The sequence below is a fragment of the Neophocaena asiaeorientalis genome, unplaced genomic scaffold (genome assembly GCF_003031525.2).
Source record: "Neophocaena asiaeorientalis asiaeorientalis breed wild unplaced genomic scaffold, Neophocaena_asiaeorientalis_V1.1 scaffold183, whole genome shotgun sequence".
NCBI lineage: Eukaryota > Metazoa > Chordata > Mammalia > Artiodactyla > Phocoenidae > Neophocaena > Neophocaena asiaeorientalis.
The window spans coordinates 1317385-1335139 of NW_020175199.1; the positions used below are offsets into that span (position 1 = coordinate 1317385).

The 17755-nt window shown below is 36.2% G+C and overlaps 1 protein-coding gene across 1 annotated transcript in view; it reads left to right on the forward strand.

The window, feature by feature from the left end:
• RTKN2 (rhotekin 2) overlaps nt 1–17755 on the forward strand; it is a 77106-nt gene that overhangs the window by 40961 nt on the left and 18390 nt on the right. The window contains exons 7-9 of the mRNA XM_024765244.1: nt 5962–6056; nt 15309–15415; nt 16379–16510. Of these exons, the coding sequence (XP_024621012.1) occupies nt 5962–6056; nt 15309–15415; nt 16379–16510 (334 nt within the window). The remainder of the gene's footprint in view (nt 1–5961; nt 6057–15308; nt 15416–16378; nt 16511–17755) is intronic.

Sequence of the window (17755 nt, forward strand, 5' to 3'; positions counted from 1 at the left end):
TTCTGAAATTTTTTTTCAAATTCATGCTGAAGCACTTCAGTTTAGAAACCTTCTTAGGATTTGTTGGATTAGAAATCCTTATAGGATTATAAAATGTAGACAGATATTTTAAAATTGAAAAACCAATGTTTATCATTTCATAGAAGATACTCTAAGTGATGTTGGAACTTGTGTTTAACCTGTACTCCTCTTCAAAGCCTAGAGATGTATTTGAGAATAACATTATTGCTATTAAGCTCTTTGTAATAGGGACTGACATATTTGTCTTGACGTGTTCATTCTCCTGTTCAGATTTGTCATTCTATTTGGTTTATTTCGTGAATCCAAACACCAATTTTCCTTATCAACATTTCCCATGAAACTTGCATGCCATTTGCTTATTTATACCATTAAAGCTGATCAAAAGATAGGGTAAAACCTTTTATAACATTTCACCAAATTATATTCTTCCAATACCAGCATTCTTTTGAGCTTCTGGTGTGAATGCCAAGTATACTAGGTTAAACTCATAGCCCAGAACTACTCTTACCTGATACTTCCTTAAGTGACCACTTCAGCACCCTGATAGGAGTTTGAGAATAGCATTAGTAATCAGAATGCATAAGAGGATCAATTTTTATTTCTTTACTAGTGATCTAGTTCAATGAGAAGACTCCTAATATAGCTTTTAATTTTTAACCAAAATGGGCAAACTATATCTTCTCTAATTATATGGCATGTGCCCAAATATAGCTGTTCTTCCTGACAAAAGGGTGCATTTTTTTCAGACTACCGTTTAAGGTAGTCATTTATTTTTTCATAACATTTTTGGAACCCCCGCTCCATCAAATGTTACAACAATTGGCCTATTTGCTTTTTTAAAAAAATGTAGCTGATTAAACTTTTGGGAACTCAATATTAGGGTTGGCTAAAAAGAATGAGAGTAATGTTTTAGCAAGAAAACATTATCCTGACAAGAATGTTTTAAAACTGAGATCATTGTTGATTTTGGAAGCATTGGCATTGTAATTACTCATGGTTTAAAAATGAAGTAACTTGAAATATCATCATAAAGTATTGTTTGATCTGAAAGAAGACAGTGAACATTTTTGGTAATTTTTAGCATGCTCCCTGGTGTGATTCATTTACTCATTTTATTTGTGGAATTTAGCTTACTGAAATTCCTGTAGCTAGATTTTCCCAGTGTTTCTAATAGCTGAATTAACTATTTTATGCTCCTTGAGAACCATTTAGTACATTCTTCATTGTATAAATTGTAATTTTAAACAATTGTGAAAACTAGTAAAGTTGAGAGTGATTATTTACTGGACAAAAATGTGTATTAGAAAAAATAAGCCCCAATACTACATTTTAAATTAGATTGAAGTTACAAAACAAATATCCTTGTGCAGAATAAGTGGATTATTTATGTTTTGAGGAACAGTGGTGTTAATGGTTTGGTAGTGTGAAAGATAATGCAGTGTTCAAAAATAGCTAAGGAATTACTCACCTATTGGGTATAATTTTGTTTATTCATTCATTTAATCATCTTAGAAATTATAATTCAGCAGTTATGTCACATGGTACTTTGGATTTAAACGTTAGTAAGTCATGTTTCCTGCACTCAAAATTCTTAAGGAAGTATGAAGGTAGTAAGTAAAGTATAGTGGGATTCTGTTTCCAGTGTACCACTTGCTAGTTATAGGCAAGTCAATTACATTCTCTGAACTTCAGTTTCATCATTTGAAAATATGGACCGAAATATCTGCCCTGCCTACCTGAAGTAGCTGTTGTGAACTGTTAAAGATATTGCATGTTAAAGTGCCTTAAACTGCACATAGGAAGATGTAGTATTACAAAGCTTTTCATGTCTCTGATTTTTGGGGGAGGTTTTCATCCTACTACCACTTCACAAATCCTACAGCATTTATTATTTCATTACAAAAGTAATATAAACTTGAGAAATAGAATCTAGAAGAGAAAAAAATGTATTCATAGTTCACCCTAAATCAAATACTTTTTATAATTTTGAACTGATATTTTTCCTCCAGGTTTTAAAATTCCTAGCCTTGGGGATAGATATTCATAATTATACTACACATTCATATACATGCATGTATATACACACACACATTTTCTTCTTGAGTTATTACAGTCTTCACATGATCATTTTAATGACCACTATCAACTGTCTCTCTCATAGCTTATTCTTAGGGGAGGTTATCAATAATGTTTTTTGTATTGTTATTTTAAGATGTGTAATTCATTGGAAATAGAGGCAAATGTATTACATGTTTACCTTAAAGTAGTTGAGGAAAAGGTGTCTTAGTTACATTTACTTTTTAAGGCCTGAGAAAAAAATTAAACATATACTTGGGTCATCACATAATTTTCGCCTCTTTTGTCACACAGGTTGTCACCTCTCCAGCGCACTCAGTGCAAATGCACAGCCTATAACATAGCTACTTCCTGTGCTCACTAAAAGCAGTATTTCGTACTGCACTGCGTATGGAAATGATGCTAGTCCTGAAGTGACGCATACTCTGATGTTTTTAGTGGTCAGCGAGAATAAATTACATCACTCCTAAAAATAAAACGCAAAGTATCTTCATTCTCTTTCTCTCCCAGTCTGTGCCTCTCATCACTATTTCAGGTATTTTTCTTGTTGGATTTAAAATACATATAGACTGTCCATCTAATACTTTGACCTCTAAGTTTGATGACCTCTTTGCCTCCAGGGATCTTATTCTCATGCCTGTTTTAGCCATCCACCCCACAGTTGTACCCTAGGTCTTGTCTGGTCTCTGTAGTAGTGTCCCACACTATCTACCACCTCCCACGTTTCCAGCTTTCTCCTTTCAGTACTCTGACTCCAACTTAGCTAAAGTTCTATGATTTACCATTTTGTTCTTTCCTAGCATTTCTCTCCTTTTGTCATACTTACCTTGGAAAAACTTCAACCTTGGTTAAATCCTGCCTTTAGCTCTTCTGCACCTGCACTCATGAGGAATAGATGAGGAACCTGGAGAAAACAGTCATACTGACTGGTCTCACTTTAGAGGGATCACTAACCTTAAGTGAGTTCCAGTATGTGCAGTCCTACTAAGTGTCCGTAGCCCTCCACTTTACCTCTCGTCAGAGTATTTCACATTGTGTCACTCTCTCTTATGAAACCTCCAGTACCCACTCCTCTCCACTCCTTATTCAAAGCTGATGACTTCATTTCCTATATCATTGATGCTGCTGAAGTAATCAGAAGAGAGCTTGCATATCCTCCATCAACCAAATCTATCAGCCTACCTGCATCTGTATATTTATTTGCTGCTTTCCTTCCCTGTAACTGCCTCTGCTCTATCTGAGGCCACCTGCCTGTGCGCTAGGTCCCATCTTCTCAAGTACACAGAAGTAGTCTCCTGCACATGTCCCCCACTTCTACCACATCTTCAGTGTTTCTTCTCCTGCATCATTTCCAAAAACATACAAACATGCTGAAATACCTCACATTTCCTCTGCCCCATTTAACAGCTATCCTTTACAGAAAAGTTTTTTATATTCTCTATCTCCACTTTTTGTCCTCCCATTCTCTCTTGAACCATTTCAGTCAAGTTTCATCCATCGTTCAGAAACTGCTCTTGTCAAGGTCAGCAGTGATCTACATGTTGCCAAATACCATGGTCATTTATCATTATTCCTCCTCCTGGACCTTTCAGCATTATTCAACATAACTGATCACTCTCCTGAAACACTTTTTGAACTTGGCTTCCAGGATACCATTTTCGGGGTTTCTCTTCTGCCTCAGTGACAGTCCCTTGCCTGTCTCCTTTGTTCATTGCTCTTCAACTTAATCTGAAATGATGGAGTACTTGTGTCCCAATATTCAGTTCGCACATTTTATTTAACTAACTTTCATTGAATTTCATCTATTTACTGTTAACTCCCAAATTTAATTTCTTGAATAGTTTTTCCTCTCCTAACTGCAGATTCATATATCCACCTGCCTACCCTACAACCCATTCTCAAACTTAATCTGTTCAAAACGAAATTCTTACTTCCCATATCCATTCTCTCAGTCAGCCTCCTTGCAGTTAATGAAAATTCGCTTTTTCTAGTTTCTCAGGCCAAAAGCCTTGGAGTTGTCCTTGACTCTGTCCTTTCTTTTACATCCCATGACCACATTGGGTCAACTTTAAGACTATATCAGGAATCTTAGCACTTCTCACCACCCCATCAACTACCACCCTGTTCCAGGCCTGCATCAGCTCTGGACTGGTGAGGTGCAGTAACTTTCTAGTTGGCATTACCATTTTCAGTCTTGGCCTCTGTGGTCTGTTCTCAACATGGCAACCAGAGAGATCATTTAAAAATACAAGTCATATCATAGCATATGCCTCTGCTCCAGATCTACCACTTGCTTCCCATCTCACTCAAAATAAAATCCAGGGTCCTTATCATGCTCTACAGGGCATGCCCTACTGCAGTGTAGAGTGTCTGCCCCTTCTTACCTCTTAGACATCTTGTCTCACTCTCCCTCACTGTACTCCAGCCACACGGCCGTCTTGTTGTTTGCCAGATACACGCAGCATCACTTATCCACGTACTGTCAATAATCTGTTCCTGAAAATAACATGTTTTGCACTAAAATGCTGATAAGGAGTCTATTTACCATTATTTTAAGCAGGAACAATTGTAATGTAGTTGCATAAAACCTATGTATCAGTTGACAAATTATCATGTTGAGATCATGTTTAACACATTGTGCCCTGATCACCAGACAACTCATATGATTGTTAATAGGCAGTTTTGTGTGTAGTAATATTTACTCTTCATTCTAATTGCTGTTCTCAATTGCTCCTATTCTTTCTCCACAGTTTTTTAAAATACTTCCTCCACTTTGGGGGGGGGGGCACTTTTTATGTAACAGTAGGGAAAAATAAGAGCTAATTATGGAAGGCACTACAGAAATTTGTTCAGGATAAGTGAAAATAGCAGAGAATGGCCCACACTGAGAATGAGGCTAGTGCCTCTTAGCTCTAGAAACAGTGGAGATTTGTTGATACTTAGTGGACTTTCCCAGTAATCTACACAGGAGTCTGAATTATATCAATCGTATTCAGAATGTAACTTAAAATTCTACTCGTGCATTGTTTGGTTAAAATTTTTTTGTTGAGTTTTGGAGAAAGAAACATAAATTTTCCTGCGTAAACACTGACAAAAAACATTGGCTGGTGAGAGATATCTCTGGTCTATATTGGTTGTATATTAAAAACCAAGATATATCAAACCAATAAATCAAATGCTTTAAGCCTTAAACTTATACAGTAATGTATGGCAATTATTTCTCAATAAAACTGAAAAAAATACCCAAAACCAAGAGGCATTCTCCCAGGGAACAACATTCCGTGCGGTATGCCATTGTTTATTAAAGAAGTGCGTGCATACATTGCATTCTTGCTACATGTATATATATTTTTTTGTGATAGAGATTTTATTACATATTTAGTAAGAGACAAAGAAGGTTTATGAAACATATCACCTGGCCCAATTAATAAAAATTCTCATCAGACTTTATACGGTAATTCTATTTTTAATTTTTTGAAGAATGACCACACTGTTTTCCATAGTGGTTGTACCATTTTATGTTTCCATCAGCAGTGCACAATGGTTCCAGTTTGACCACATCCTGGCCAACACTCGTTGCTCTGTTTCTTTTTATTTATTTATTTTAATAATGGCCATTCTAATGGGTGTGAAGTGGTTTCTCATTATGGTTTTGATTTGTGTTTTCCTAAGGATTAATGATCTTGAGTATCTCTTCATGTTTTTATTGGCCATTTGTATATTTTCTTTGGAGAAATGTCTGTTTAAGACCTTTGCCCGTTTTTTAATCGGGTTGTTTATTTTGTTGTTGTTGAACATCTAAATATTTTATGTAGTGGAACATATACTAAAATACTTAAAACATGTCTTTTTTCTCACTATTAGTGGTGCAAAGTACAGTTTGCTAGCTCATACTACCCTGAGCTTGGAAAGTGCTGAGAATAGCTTCAAGACCCATAGTCTGTCTATTAATGGGGATGGTAAGTACAGTCTATATTTTACTTATTATACATGTTATATCAATATATGTGTGGTGACAGTAATAATTTCTAATTTTAGTATGTTCCCCTGAAGTGATTATTGGCTTAAATAATGTAGTCACGAGTAACTCTGTGGATTCTTGAAAATATGTCTGTCCCTTTTCCCCAAAAGCAGAAAGTTTATTTTTCTCTTTCTACTGTTTGCTAGAGATTTGTTTGTGAGGCTTGCTTGGTGAGAACAGAAAGGTTTTGCATATTCTGAATCCTTGTCCTTGACTTGAAATTGGTGACTTTACCACTCTTCTAGTTTTCAAAGATGTATCTTATTTTTAAATTTGAAATTGAGGAAGCCAGTAAAAGCATGAAGAGCCGTCTATCAACAAAAGGTATAAGGAAGGTAGTATATAATTTTATATATTATACTTCAAAAAATGAAAAAGAATAAGTAACCCAAATCATATTTCCAAACTGCTTTACCAACAGTACTCTATATTTTTCATCATAGGTAAAAATAGTCTTGGAGCGTGGACAGTGCTCCTGCTGTTTTACAAATCTTCTAATCACTTACCTCCCTTCTTCACCTTGCTATATATTTCTTTTTAATAAACTATAACTACAAATTATCATCTAGAGAAAAAGGTTTAAGATTAATTTAGCCCTACCTTCCCATATATCCTCTGCTTGCTACCAACAGAAGGTAGGCATGAGTGATTCTGTGGATCACTCATTACGTCAGTATACGTTATGTCAATATATGTGTAAACACTGACAAAAGCATTGGCTAGTGAGAGATATCTCTGGTCTATGATGGTTGTATATTAAAAACCAAGATAAATCAAACCAGTATTTTACATTCAGTGTCAAATGGTTTATAACCCATATTATATGATATTAAGTATTTGAGTTTAAATCTACCATCATATTCTGTGTTTTCTGTTTGTCTTACTTATTCCATGGTGGTTTTCTCTTTCTTGCGTCTTTAAGGATTGATAGTTTTATCATTTCAGTTTTTCCTTGTTCTAATTAAAGTTATAATTCTTTTTCTCATCTTTTAGACATTACCTCTAGAAATTTTATTAATCATACTTACGTCTAAAATTAAAAGATAATTTTACCTTTTTCTCAGATCCTGCAAGGACTTTAGAATAAACTCCATTTCTTTGACCTATGTGCTGTTGTTATATATTATAATTCTGTTTGGTTTTTAAATTTCACAAGATGTTTTATACGCTTAATATTTATTTAGATTTGCCTGCATGTTTCCATGTACTGCTTGTGTCTTATACCTTACATCTGGTATTATTTTCCTGCTGCTTGAAGTGTAATCCTTAGAATTTATTTTAGTTTGTTCTGCTAATATCATACTTCTTAGTTCTTTGTGTATGTCTGAAGATGACTTTGTTTAGCTTCATTCTTGAAAGATATTTTTTACATGATGAAAAAACCTTAATATTTTACTTTGTGAATATTGAAGATATAATTCCAGTACCTTCTGGCATCTCGTACTGGCTGTCGAAAATCATTTGTCAACGTGTTGCTTCTGTGAAGGTAACTTTTAATTTTCTCTTTGTCTTTGGTTTTCTGAAGCTTCACCGTGCTATAGGTGTGGAATTTAATTTTATTTGTGCTGCTTTTGGACATCCTTGAACTTCTTTAAATTGATGGATGTCTTTCATTATTTCTGGACAAAATCTTACTTGTCTATTCAGGCAGCCTCTGATCCATCTATTGCCTTTCTCCCTGTAGCATTCCTAGTAAACCTATGTTAGTCTTTCTGACTGTATCCTCTATGTTTAGTGCCCTTTATGATGGATTCCTCATCTTTTTGTCTGTCTTTGCTGCTTTTCTGGATTTTTAGTGCACTATTGTCTGTTTCCTTTATTCTCTTTGCAGCTCTGTCTGATCTGCTGATAAATCTGTATACCAAGTTCTTCATTTCACTTATTGTACTTCTTATTTCTAGAAGTTCTGTTTGACTTTTTCAAATCTGCTAAGCCACTTTTCACTTTTTATTCTCTGCATATATTGTTAATATTATCTTTTAGGTTTTTATTGAAAGAGTAGGCATAGCTATTTTATAGTCTATGGCTAATGATTCAGATATATAAAGTCTTTCTTGATCAGTTTCTCTCTTTTTTTTTTTTTAACTGGTTCTCAGTCATGATGTGTCAATTCCTTGCACGTCTAGTTATCTTCATGTGCTTGTCATTGTAATTGAAAGTCTACATAGAGGAATAAATTAATGCTCGGTGTCTCTTTTTGCATCTCGCAGGCACCTGGTGAGACTATCATTCTGGCCTCACTTTATCCAAAGACCATGTCTGAGTTTCTCTGCATCCCTTCATCCCTACCTCCAGGCAGTGGGAATCCTGGGCAGTTAGGTTGGTTTACTCATGGTTCACCACTACCCTGTTGGTGATTCCTTTGGGATATCAGTTTAATACGAGGAGAATCGTCCCGTTAATCTGCCTACATTGTTCAGGTCCTAGACTGTGATTTCTGTTCTGCTTCCCTCGTCTTGCAGGATCATTAAGTCATAAATTGAGATTTTCTGGGATTGGCAAATGCTCTCAGGACAAACACAGCTTCTGTGCTCATTTAACTCACTGGTTCTCATCAGATTTGTACTGGAAGTTTATTATAGTTTTGTGACCTCTTTCTTGCTCTGGGGAAAAGTTTTAAAATATATTTGGTTCAGCATTTTTAGTAGTTTTCAGTGGGAAGATTGGTCTGAACAATCTAATCAAGCCTTCTATCACCCCAAACTTGAAGTTTGCAATAGTATTAGCATTGTCAATTTTATCAGAAAACTTGGCAAATTAAGTTTGTTTAATTCCATTTGTGTTAGTTCTCTAGAATTACCAATATTATCACCACATGTTGAGTGCCTATTATGTGCCAGACATTGTTCATTGAAATATTATTCAGCCTTGAAAAAGGAAATTCTGCAATATGTGACAACATGAATGATCCTTGAGAACACTATGCTAACTGAAACAACCAGTCACAGAAGGACAAATACTACCTGATTCCACTTATATGAGGTATCTAAAATAGACAAACTATTAGAAGCAGAGAGTCGAATGGCAGTTCCTAGGGGCTAGGAGAAGGAGAAAGGAGGAGCTGCTAATAAACAGATCTAAAGCTTCAGATATACAAGATGAATAAGTTCTAGAGATCTGCTGTACAACATTACAACATTTGTTAACTCTACTGTATTGTACACTAAAAATCTGTTAAGAGAGTACATCTCCTATTACATGTTCATACCACAATAAAATATAAATAAATAAATGAACACTGTTAAAGCAGTTTTTATTCTTAGTCTCTGTGAGATGTAGTTATAAGGGAGCATCACAGTGAAGTGATTAATAGTGGAGACTGGAGCCATCAGCCTTAGATTTGTATTCTAGCTCTAGCACTGGCTAGCTGTGTGCTTTCACAAGTTCCTCATTTTGTTATCATTTATATTTTACAAGTGAGTAAAATACAGCTTAGAGAATGTAACATGCCAGATTATGTAGCTAGCCAGTGGTCGAGCCAGACTTCAAGTAATCCAGGAAAGGCTGTGCTCTTTCTGCTATGCATTCCGGTTAGGCATGATTACTGATAAAGCACCTAAAGACTCAAAATACTATCGATGTGTGAATAATGGAATTGGTGATGAAAGGTCCCATTCTTTCAACCAAGTCACCTGAAAGGTTGTGGAAGGGAATAAAATTCACAAAGAAATCATCGATTTTAGCAGTGTCACGTCTTCAGTGTTCTATAAGATATTACTAGATTCTCCTTTAATAAAATGCTCCTGAGCAAATAAGCATGGGAACTATGTGGTATACTTCTTTCTTTGAGAAACATAATAAAGACTAGCATGTTAAAGACTGTGAAAAGACCTGTGCTTACAGCAATAATACCCAACACCTGTTGACATTGGAACTTGTAGATTCCACAGAAAAAAGTTTCAAGAACACTAACCTGTAAGCCTAACCCTTTTAATGTGATAGGTATATCTCTAGAAATGTGTGTAAATTAAAATCTTGTAAATCAATTATATTTTGAAAAAAAAAGAAAGCTTGTCATTAAAAAGAAACAAAATTTTATACAGAAAAAATCCACCCTTGGATTTATTCATTAATAAATCTATGTTTAATAGGGTTTCCTAAATAAATTTATGTCAGTGTCTACCAAATACTATAAAATAAAGAGGAAATACAAGATTTTTGAAATTTATAACTCAACTGTATTACTTGTGCTAGTTTAAGGAAAATGCCAAAATGATATCTTAAGGCTTATATTTGTCATCAAGAAATTTTTATACTTTTTACAAAACAATGAAACCACATTGTAAAGATTGACTCACATGGAACTGAGATGTTATCGATTCTTCCTCTTGCCTGTGTTTTGTTTTTGTTGTTGCTGTTGTTTTTAAACTCCATTTTGCTCCCCGTCTGAAACTACAGATGAATTAGATAAAATCTTTAAGTAATGAAAAGTCAAACTGCTCTTTCACTTCCTGTTTCATTCCATCTTGTCCTAATACCACCTTTGGTTAGAAAAGAAGAATTAAGTATCTTGATTAATGCGTTGCACAAGAGCAGAAAGACAGCATTGAGAAATGGAAAGGGTATGGTTTGGGGAGTGAGAGTGCCCTGGATATGAAATTATGAGAAGCATCTTTTACATGCCAGACACAGCGATAAATGTCATGCACACACTATCTTATGTGATTTCACAGCCACCCTAGCACTTAATAGGTAGTATTTTAAGAATGAGACATTGATACTCGGGCAAGTTAAGTGAATAGCCTAGATGCTGTATTTCTTGTCAGAAGTAGGGAGAAAAAGCTGTGACTGTGCTTTATTCCACAGTGGTCATGAGCTGTAGAGAAACCTATGTAGGAAGTAAGTGGTGATTGCAGTGTATGTGGCATGTGATCTGTAGAGCAAAGAATTTTACATCCAGTATATCTTTTCAAGGTCTGCAGTGAGGAAGGAATTATTTTTCTTGGTGTGCCATGAAATCTGAACTTATTTTACTAGAGAAGCACACTGTTACATGTGGTATTTAGGTTCCAGATACATTATTGATCGTGACTGGTCTGAAAAACTAATCATTTATGATTCTGTTTCTTTAGGAGGTGGATCCTAACTTAAAAAAAAGCCATTCATAAATCTGGGTTTGCTATGTAAAGAAATTCACTTTTGGGGCTTCCCTGGCGGCACAGTGGTTGAGAGTCCGCCTGCCGATGCGGGGGACGTGGGTTTGTGCCCCGGTCCGGGAGGATCCCACATCCCGTGGAGCGGCTGGGCCCGTGAGCCATGGCCGCTGAGCCTGTGTGTCTGGAGCCTGTGTGCTCCGCAACGGGAGAGGCCACAACAGTGAGAGGCCTGCGTACCGCATAAATAAATAAATAAATACGCTTTCAAACTTTAAACTCATAAATCACAAGGGTGATTTCAATTGTATTACGTAGCTGCATGCTTTTATAGAATTTTTATTTCATTTCCTGCCTATTTTAGAAAAGGAGATTCTCATTTATTTATTTATGTCTGCATTTTTAAATCATTGACTTTATTGTATTTATACACTTATTTCTCTCAGATCAAACCCTTTGTTTCTAAAAGACAGCAGCTTTAACAAAGAGTTGAATAGTCCCAGACAATTTGTGGTATGCTGTTCTTTAGTAGAATGTTGAGCAGGTAAATTGTTTAAAAACTGTTTTTGTGTTAACTTTGTGCTCTTCATTTATGCTGGTCTTTTTCATTTAACTGATGTGTCAAGCCTTGGCTACACTGCCTCTATATATTAAATAATGGTATTTTTACAAAAAATGTTTTATTTTCCAGAATTACTAAGACCTTTTGGTCAATGATAGTAACAGCCAATGGTTAGTCATTTAATAGGCAGTTACCAACATGGGTGCAGTGAAAACTTTACAGATATTTTTTATGTGGTCCAGTGTGAACATAGAACCGTATGTTGCATTTTATTTATACCCCAATACACAGAATAAATTATGCAGTGCTTTCCTTCCATACAGTTATAAAGGTTGTATACCTACCTGCACACTACATTAAAGGACTATCTTAATGTTTTTTGAAAGAACTTTTTTAAACAATTGCAGACTTACAGAACAGTTAAAAGTTGAATATCAAGATTTTTTCCCCCCAAAATATATGAGAACAAGTTGCTTACCTGATGCTTCATTACTCCCAAATATGTTAATACCTGTTCCTACTAAAAGACATCTGGCTACATCACTACAGCTATTCAAGTCAGCATTAACACATTACTATTATTTCTACTAATACAGACACCATTCAAATGTTACTCCAATAATGTCCCTTATGACAAAAGGCTCCAGTGCAGATTCACGCATTGCATTTAATCATCATGCTTCTTTAGTTTCTTTCCATTTAGATGAGTTCTCCAGTCATTCCTTGGCTTTCATAACCTTGACATTTTTAAACATCATAGTTATTTTGTAGAAGTTCCCTCAGTTTGGGTTCGTCTGCTGTTTTCTTGGACTGAGACTCAGGATATGCGTCTTTGGCAGAAATATCACAGACGTGATGCTGCGTTCTCATTGCATTCTATCAGGTGGCATCTTTTGATTCATCCCATTACTGATGATGTTCACTTGATTAGGGTGGTGTCTGTTAAGCTTCTCTACTGTTAAGTTACTCTTTCTGTTTTCCTCTTTGTAATTAATACATATTTTATGTGTGGGAGGGGGGTACTTTGAAACTAAGTATATTTATTAGACTTTCAACTTATTCATTGATTTATTTATATCAACATGGACTCATGTTTTACAGTTTTATTCAGTGCATTATAATCTGCTAATATCTTGTTTAAAATTCAGATTGTCTCCATTTTGGCCAATGGGAGCACATTCAAGATGGCTTCTGTGTCTTTTTACATGTCCTTCTCATTCATTGGGTACTTCCTTGCGTAAGGCATAACAAGATATTTCAGGCTCATCATGTACTTTCCCTGCCGCAGTCCTGGAGTCATCCGTTTCTCCAAGGAAGACTGGTTCTTTTTAATAGAAATAATATTTAGAAGACATGATCTGAGCTATAGGTATATTCATTGCTATTAGACTGTCACTATTAGGTGTCACTTTTCCTAGGCCCTCTCAGTGGACGTACATGTATATATATTTTGTTATGCATTTCTTTTTTTAAATGTATTTATTTATTTTTGGCTGTGTTGGGTCTTCATTGCAGTGCGCAGGCTTTTCATCGTGGTGGCTTCTCTTGTTGCAGAGCACGGGCTCTAGGTGCATGGGCTTCAGTAGCTGTGGCATGTAGGCTCAGTAGTTGCGGCTTATAGGCTCCAGAACTCAGGCTGAGTAGTTGTGGCGCACGGGCTTAGTTGCTCCGCGGCATGTGGCATCTTCCCGGACCAGGGCTCGAATCCATGTCCCCTGCATCGGCAGGCGGATTCTTAACCACTGCACCACCAGGGAAGTCCTGTCATGCATTTGTTCTTTTTTTTTTTTAAACATCTTTATTGGAGTATAATTGCTTTACAATGGTGTGTTAGTTTCTGCTGTAAAACAAAGTGAATCAGCTATACATGTACATATATCCCCATATCCCCTCCTTCTTGCGTCTCCCTCCCACCCTCCCTATCCCACCCCTCTAGGTGGTCACAAAGCACCGAGCTGATCTCCCTGTGCTATGTGTCTGCTTACCCCTAGCCATCTAGTTTACATTTGGTAGTGTGTATATGTCCATGCCACTCTCTCATTTCATCCCAGCTTACCCTTCCCCCTCCCCGTGTCCCCAAGTCCATTCTCATGTCTGCGTCTTTATTCCTGTCCTGACCCTAGGTTCTTCAGAACCATCTTTTCTTTTTTAGATTCCATATATGTATGTTAGCATACGGTATTTGTTTTTCTCTTTCTGACTCACTTCACTCTGTATGTCATGCATTTCTTAATCTCTGTATGTTGAAAACCATGAGTTCACACCAGTATGTCTAGTTCTAATCCAATACCAAAGAGTTCATTCTGCACATTTGTAATTCCTTCCTTCTCCTTCCAGTGAGAAACCTGTCTTCTATTATCTTTAATGCTTTTTATTCTTTGGTCAGTCTCCTTAAAAGCAACCATTTTCCATCTTTCTCACGTAACTGCTTCTCTCTCCTGCCGGGGCTCTGACTCCCCTTCTGGGCTGCCCCTGGCCCCACAGGGATACTCCTTACCTTGCTCAGGCTCACACAGCGCCCCCAGGGCTGCCCTCCTCAGCCCATGTGAACACCGTCCTCAGCCTGCTGTGCTCTGACACCCCATACCCGGCTGTCTCTCTGCTTGCATTTCCATCTCCCCAGGCTCTGACACACTGTTCTGGGTCACCAAATGTGTGAATGGTCCCCTCGCTACTCTCAAACTGACTCCCGTGGCTGGACCGCCCCCTGCACTCTTCTTAATTTCCCTGGATTCGGACACCTCACTTGGGCAGCACCGCACACAGATACCCTCCTTACTCTACCTGGGCGCCTCCTCCCCACGCCAGGCCGGCCACTGAGCAGAGACCCCTTTTGGGTTCTGTATTCCCCATGTGATCCGTCCTCCTCAGCCCCTTCAGGCTCTGATTCCTCATGCCAGGCAGCTCTCCCACTCACCCTCCTTACCCTGACTGGCCCCAGCACCCAGCTCTGGCACACTACTGCTTCCTGCCCACCCCCTGCCCAACTCCTGGCACAGATACCCATTGTGGTGGACTCCACGTAATGGCTTACACCTGAGTTGTTCAGTAAGGGAAGGGACAAGGGGAAAGGTCAAAAGGGTTATTATTAAATTCTTATCATAAAGTTGTGCCCTGAAGTGTTTTATTCAGAGCATCACTTTGCTAATTATTATAATGAAAATCAGAGCAAAAAGTAGAATTTGACAAACAAAAATCACTTTATTAGGATGTTTTTTAAAATACATGAGTTTACTTATATGCCCTGAACTACCTCCATTGATTAATTACTTTAAGATCAAACAAGAGATCAAGAGACTAAAAGTTCCATGTCTCCTCCAGGTGATAGCATGCTGTAAACTATCAGTTTAATATCATCCTGTCCTGACTGCTTTCTTTTATTTGATTTTGTCATTGAATACAGTCATTTGAGCAGGATGAACCTTTACATATGTTCTTATATAAAGCAAAAAAAATTGTAAAAATAATCAAAATGTATAATAATGACCTGAAGTAAACATATATTTATAACTTGATTTTTTTCTCGTTTAAATAGAAGAGTCTTCGTTTTGGCTTCCCTTGTATGGCAACATGTGCTGCCGATTAGTCGCCCAACCAGCTTGTATGGCTGAGGACGCCTTTGCAGGATTTCTTAATCAGCAGGTTAGAGAACTTTAAATATCCTGCAACAATTATAGCTCTGATTTTGATCTTAATATCCTGGCAGTTGTTTGGCATTCTGATATTGTGAAGTATTTTTTTTTTAATAAAGTCTTCTCTTAAATGACAGTTTTCTCCTTGTTAGACATCAAATGTGGGGGGAGGGTGCAGCTGGGAGTGAGAAGGTAGGGAAGGGGAGGGGTCTGATGCAGTTTTGATGGCTAAGGGGCTACCTCTTCCAGGTTCCTCTGCTTCATTAATAGCAGTAACAGGATAATCAGTACCAGAGGACTCCTTGTGGAAACTGATGAGGACTGCTCAACACCTTTCACATGAAGGCCTTTCTGGCCGACAGCTTTTGGCACAGTTTAGGCCTCTGCGCTTCCAAAGCTGCCTCTGTGCCACCTACTCCTAATTTATTTATAACCATAGTTATTTGTATTCAGTAAATAATTAATTATGGGCCTCAATGAATCAATAGCTTTTTAAAAAAGACTCCATTAAGAGGAAAGAAAATTTGCATTCTTACAGGGAAGTCAACATTTTCCAGTGTTCTGAGAACAGTAAGGGAATATTTTGAATATTCAATTATTTTGAATATGCAGTTATTTTTATACTTTTCCTGAGTCATTACGTGAATTGCTGTGGAATTCCAATCACTAATTTTTAATAGACTAGCTTCTCTAAAACTGCATTGATTTATGATTTTATGTATATAAAAGTTATGTGATAATTATTACCTCTTTTGCTTAATGCTTTTGAGAATTCCACACCTTTCTTCTCTGATACAAACTTACTTTTTTACTTTGGGTTATTGACTTATTGTATAGTAAATTAATGGGTAACTCTATCGCATTAAAACATTTCAAAAAACTAACTTTGCTAATTCAAGTATTTTGTTGAATTTAGAGTTAAGATGATAAATAATGATTTAAAGTTGAGAGTTTCTTGATTTTTCTTTTTCAGCAAATGGTAGAAGGTCTGATTAGTTGGAGAAGGTTGTATTGTGTTTTACGAGGGGGTAAACTCTATTGTTTTTACACTCCAGAAGAAATCGAAGGTAAAGTGGAACCAGCTTTGGTAGTGTCCATTAACAAGGTAAATAAAATGCTATTTTGAAAATAAAGGTATAACATTTTGTGAAGTTTGTTCTTTTCTATTACAATTCACACTGTTGTCATCTTATTTACAAAAAGGGAAGGACTGCTAAAACTAGGTTAGTTCATAAAGATATTCTTATTTTTCTTTCCATTTATAGAGCTTATCTGGTGAAGGAAATACTATATATTTCCTCCGAAAACATAGTAATTGGAATCTATACTAGCAAATAGATTTTAAAGCAGAGAATGTAACTCTACATTAACAGGGTATTTAAATTTTTTAGGAATTTATTTAATTAAGAGATTATAAAAACATAAATTGTTAGCTCATGTTAACGATGATGCTCTTTCTAGTTAATACTTAAATGAACCCAAAAAAAGAAATTCCTGAGTATACTTTCTGATTTCTTATGGGGCTAATGGGCAGTTGTTCAACCTTCTGCCAGGACAAGAAAGCCTCACATTCTGTTTAGAATACCACATACACATAAATATACTGGTTTGATACAAAGGAAATTATAAAATTTTAGTTAGAAAGTTTTCACCCAAAAATCTGTAGGAAAAGTTTTCAGTCTAAGGCAGGCTTATTTTCTTTATCTCACAATCTTAAATTTGTTTTCATCTATCATCCAAGTCTAGTGTTTATTAGAGGATATTTTTCCCCTCTTTTTATAGCATTCCTACTCTAGAGTTAAAATGGCATTTCTAGAGTAGAATGTCATGTTTTCTGCCTATGGACGGCAATTAATCGTTTTAGTTTTTTTACTTTGCTTACCTCCAGAGTGGTTGAAGTGGAAGTATATGATAAAATATGAGCCATCACATCTGTTAACTGTAAGATACATGTTCTACTTGCCTTTAAGTTATCTTTTGAGGAAAAATGTAAAGTTATATGTCCTGAAAAAACATGTAGATACTGGTCTGCTAGTGTATAAGGATTTAGTTAATTTCTGTGATCTTTGCAATAGTAACATTTGATCTGTTTCTATCCTGCTTTTAGAAATGACACTACTTTTTACTCAAAGGAAATCCTTCAGTGAGACCTTTTTACTATGTAATTAAGTCCACTTAATTTGTCTGTTTTGTGTATAAGAAAGATTAATGTTGCTCTTAAATAATACACCTCAGTATTGTAACATAGTGAATTTATTTTCATTTAGAAAATTAGGTTAATGAAAGTATAATTTTATTATTGGAAAATTGATACAATTTTTTCATTGTTCTGTTTTGTTTATGCAGTGTT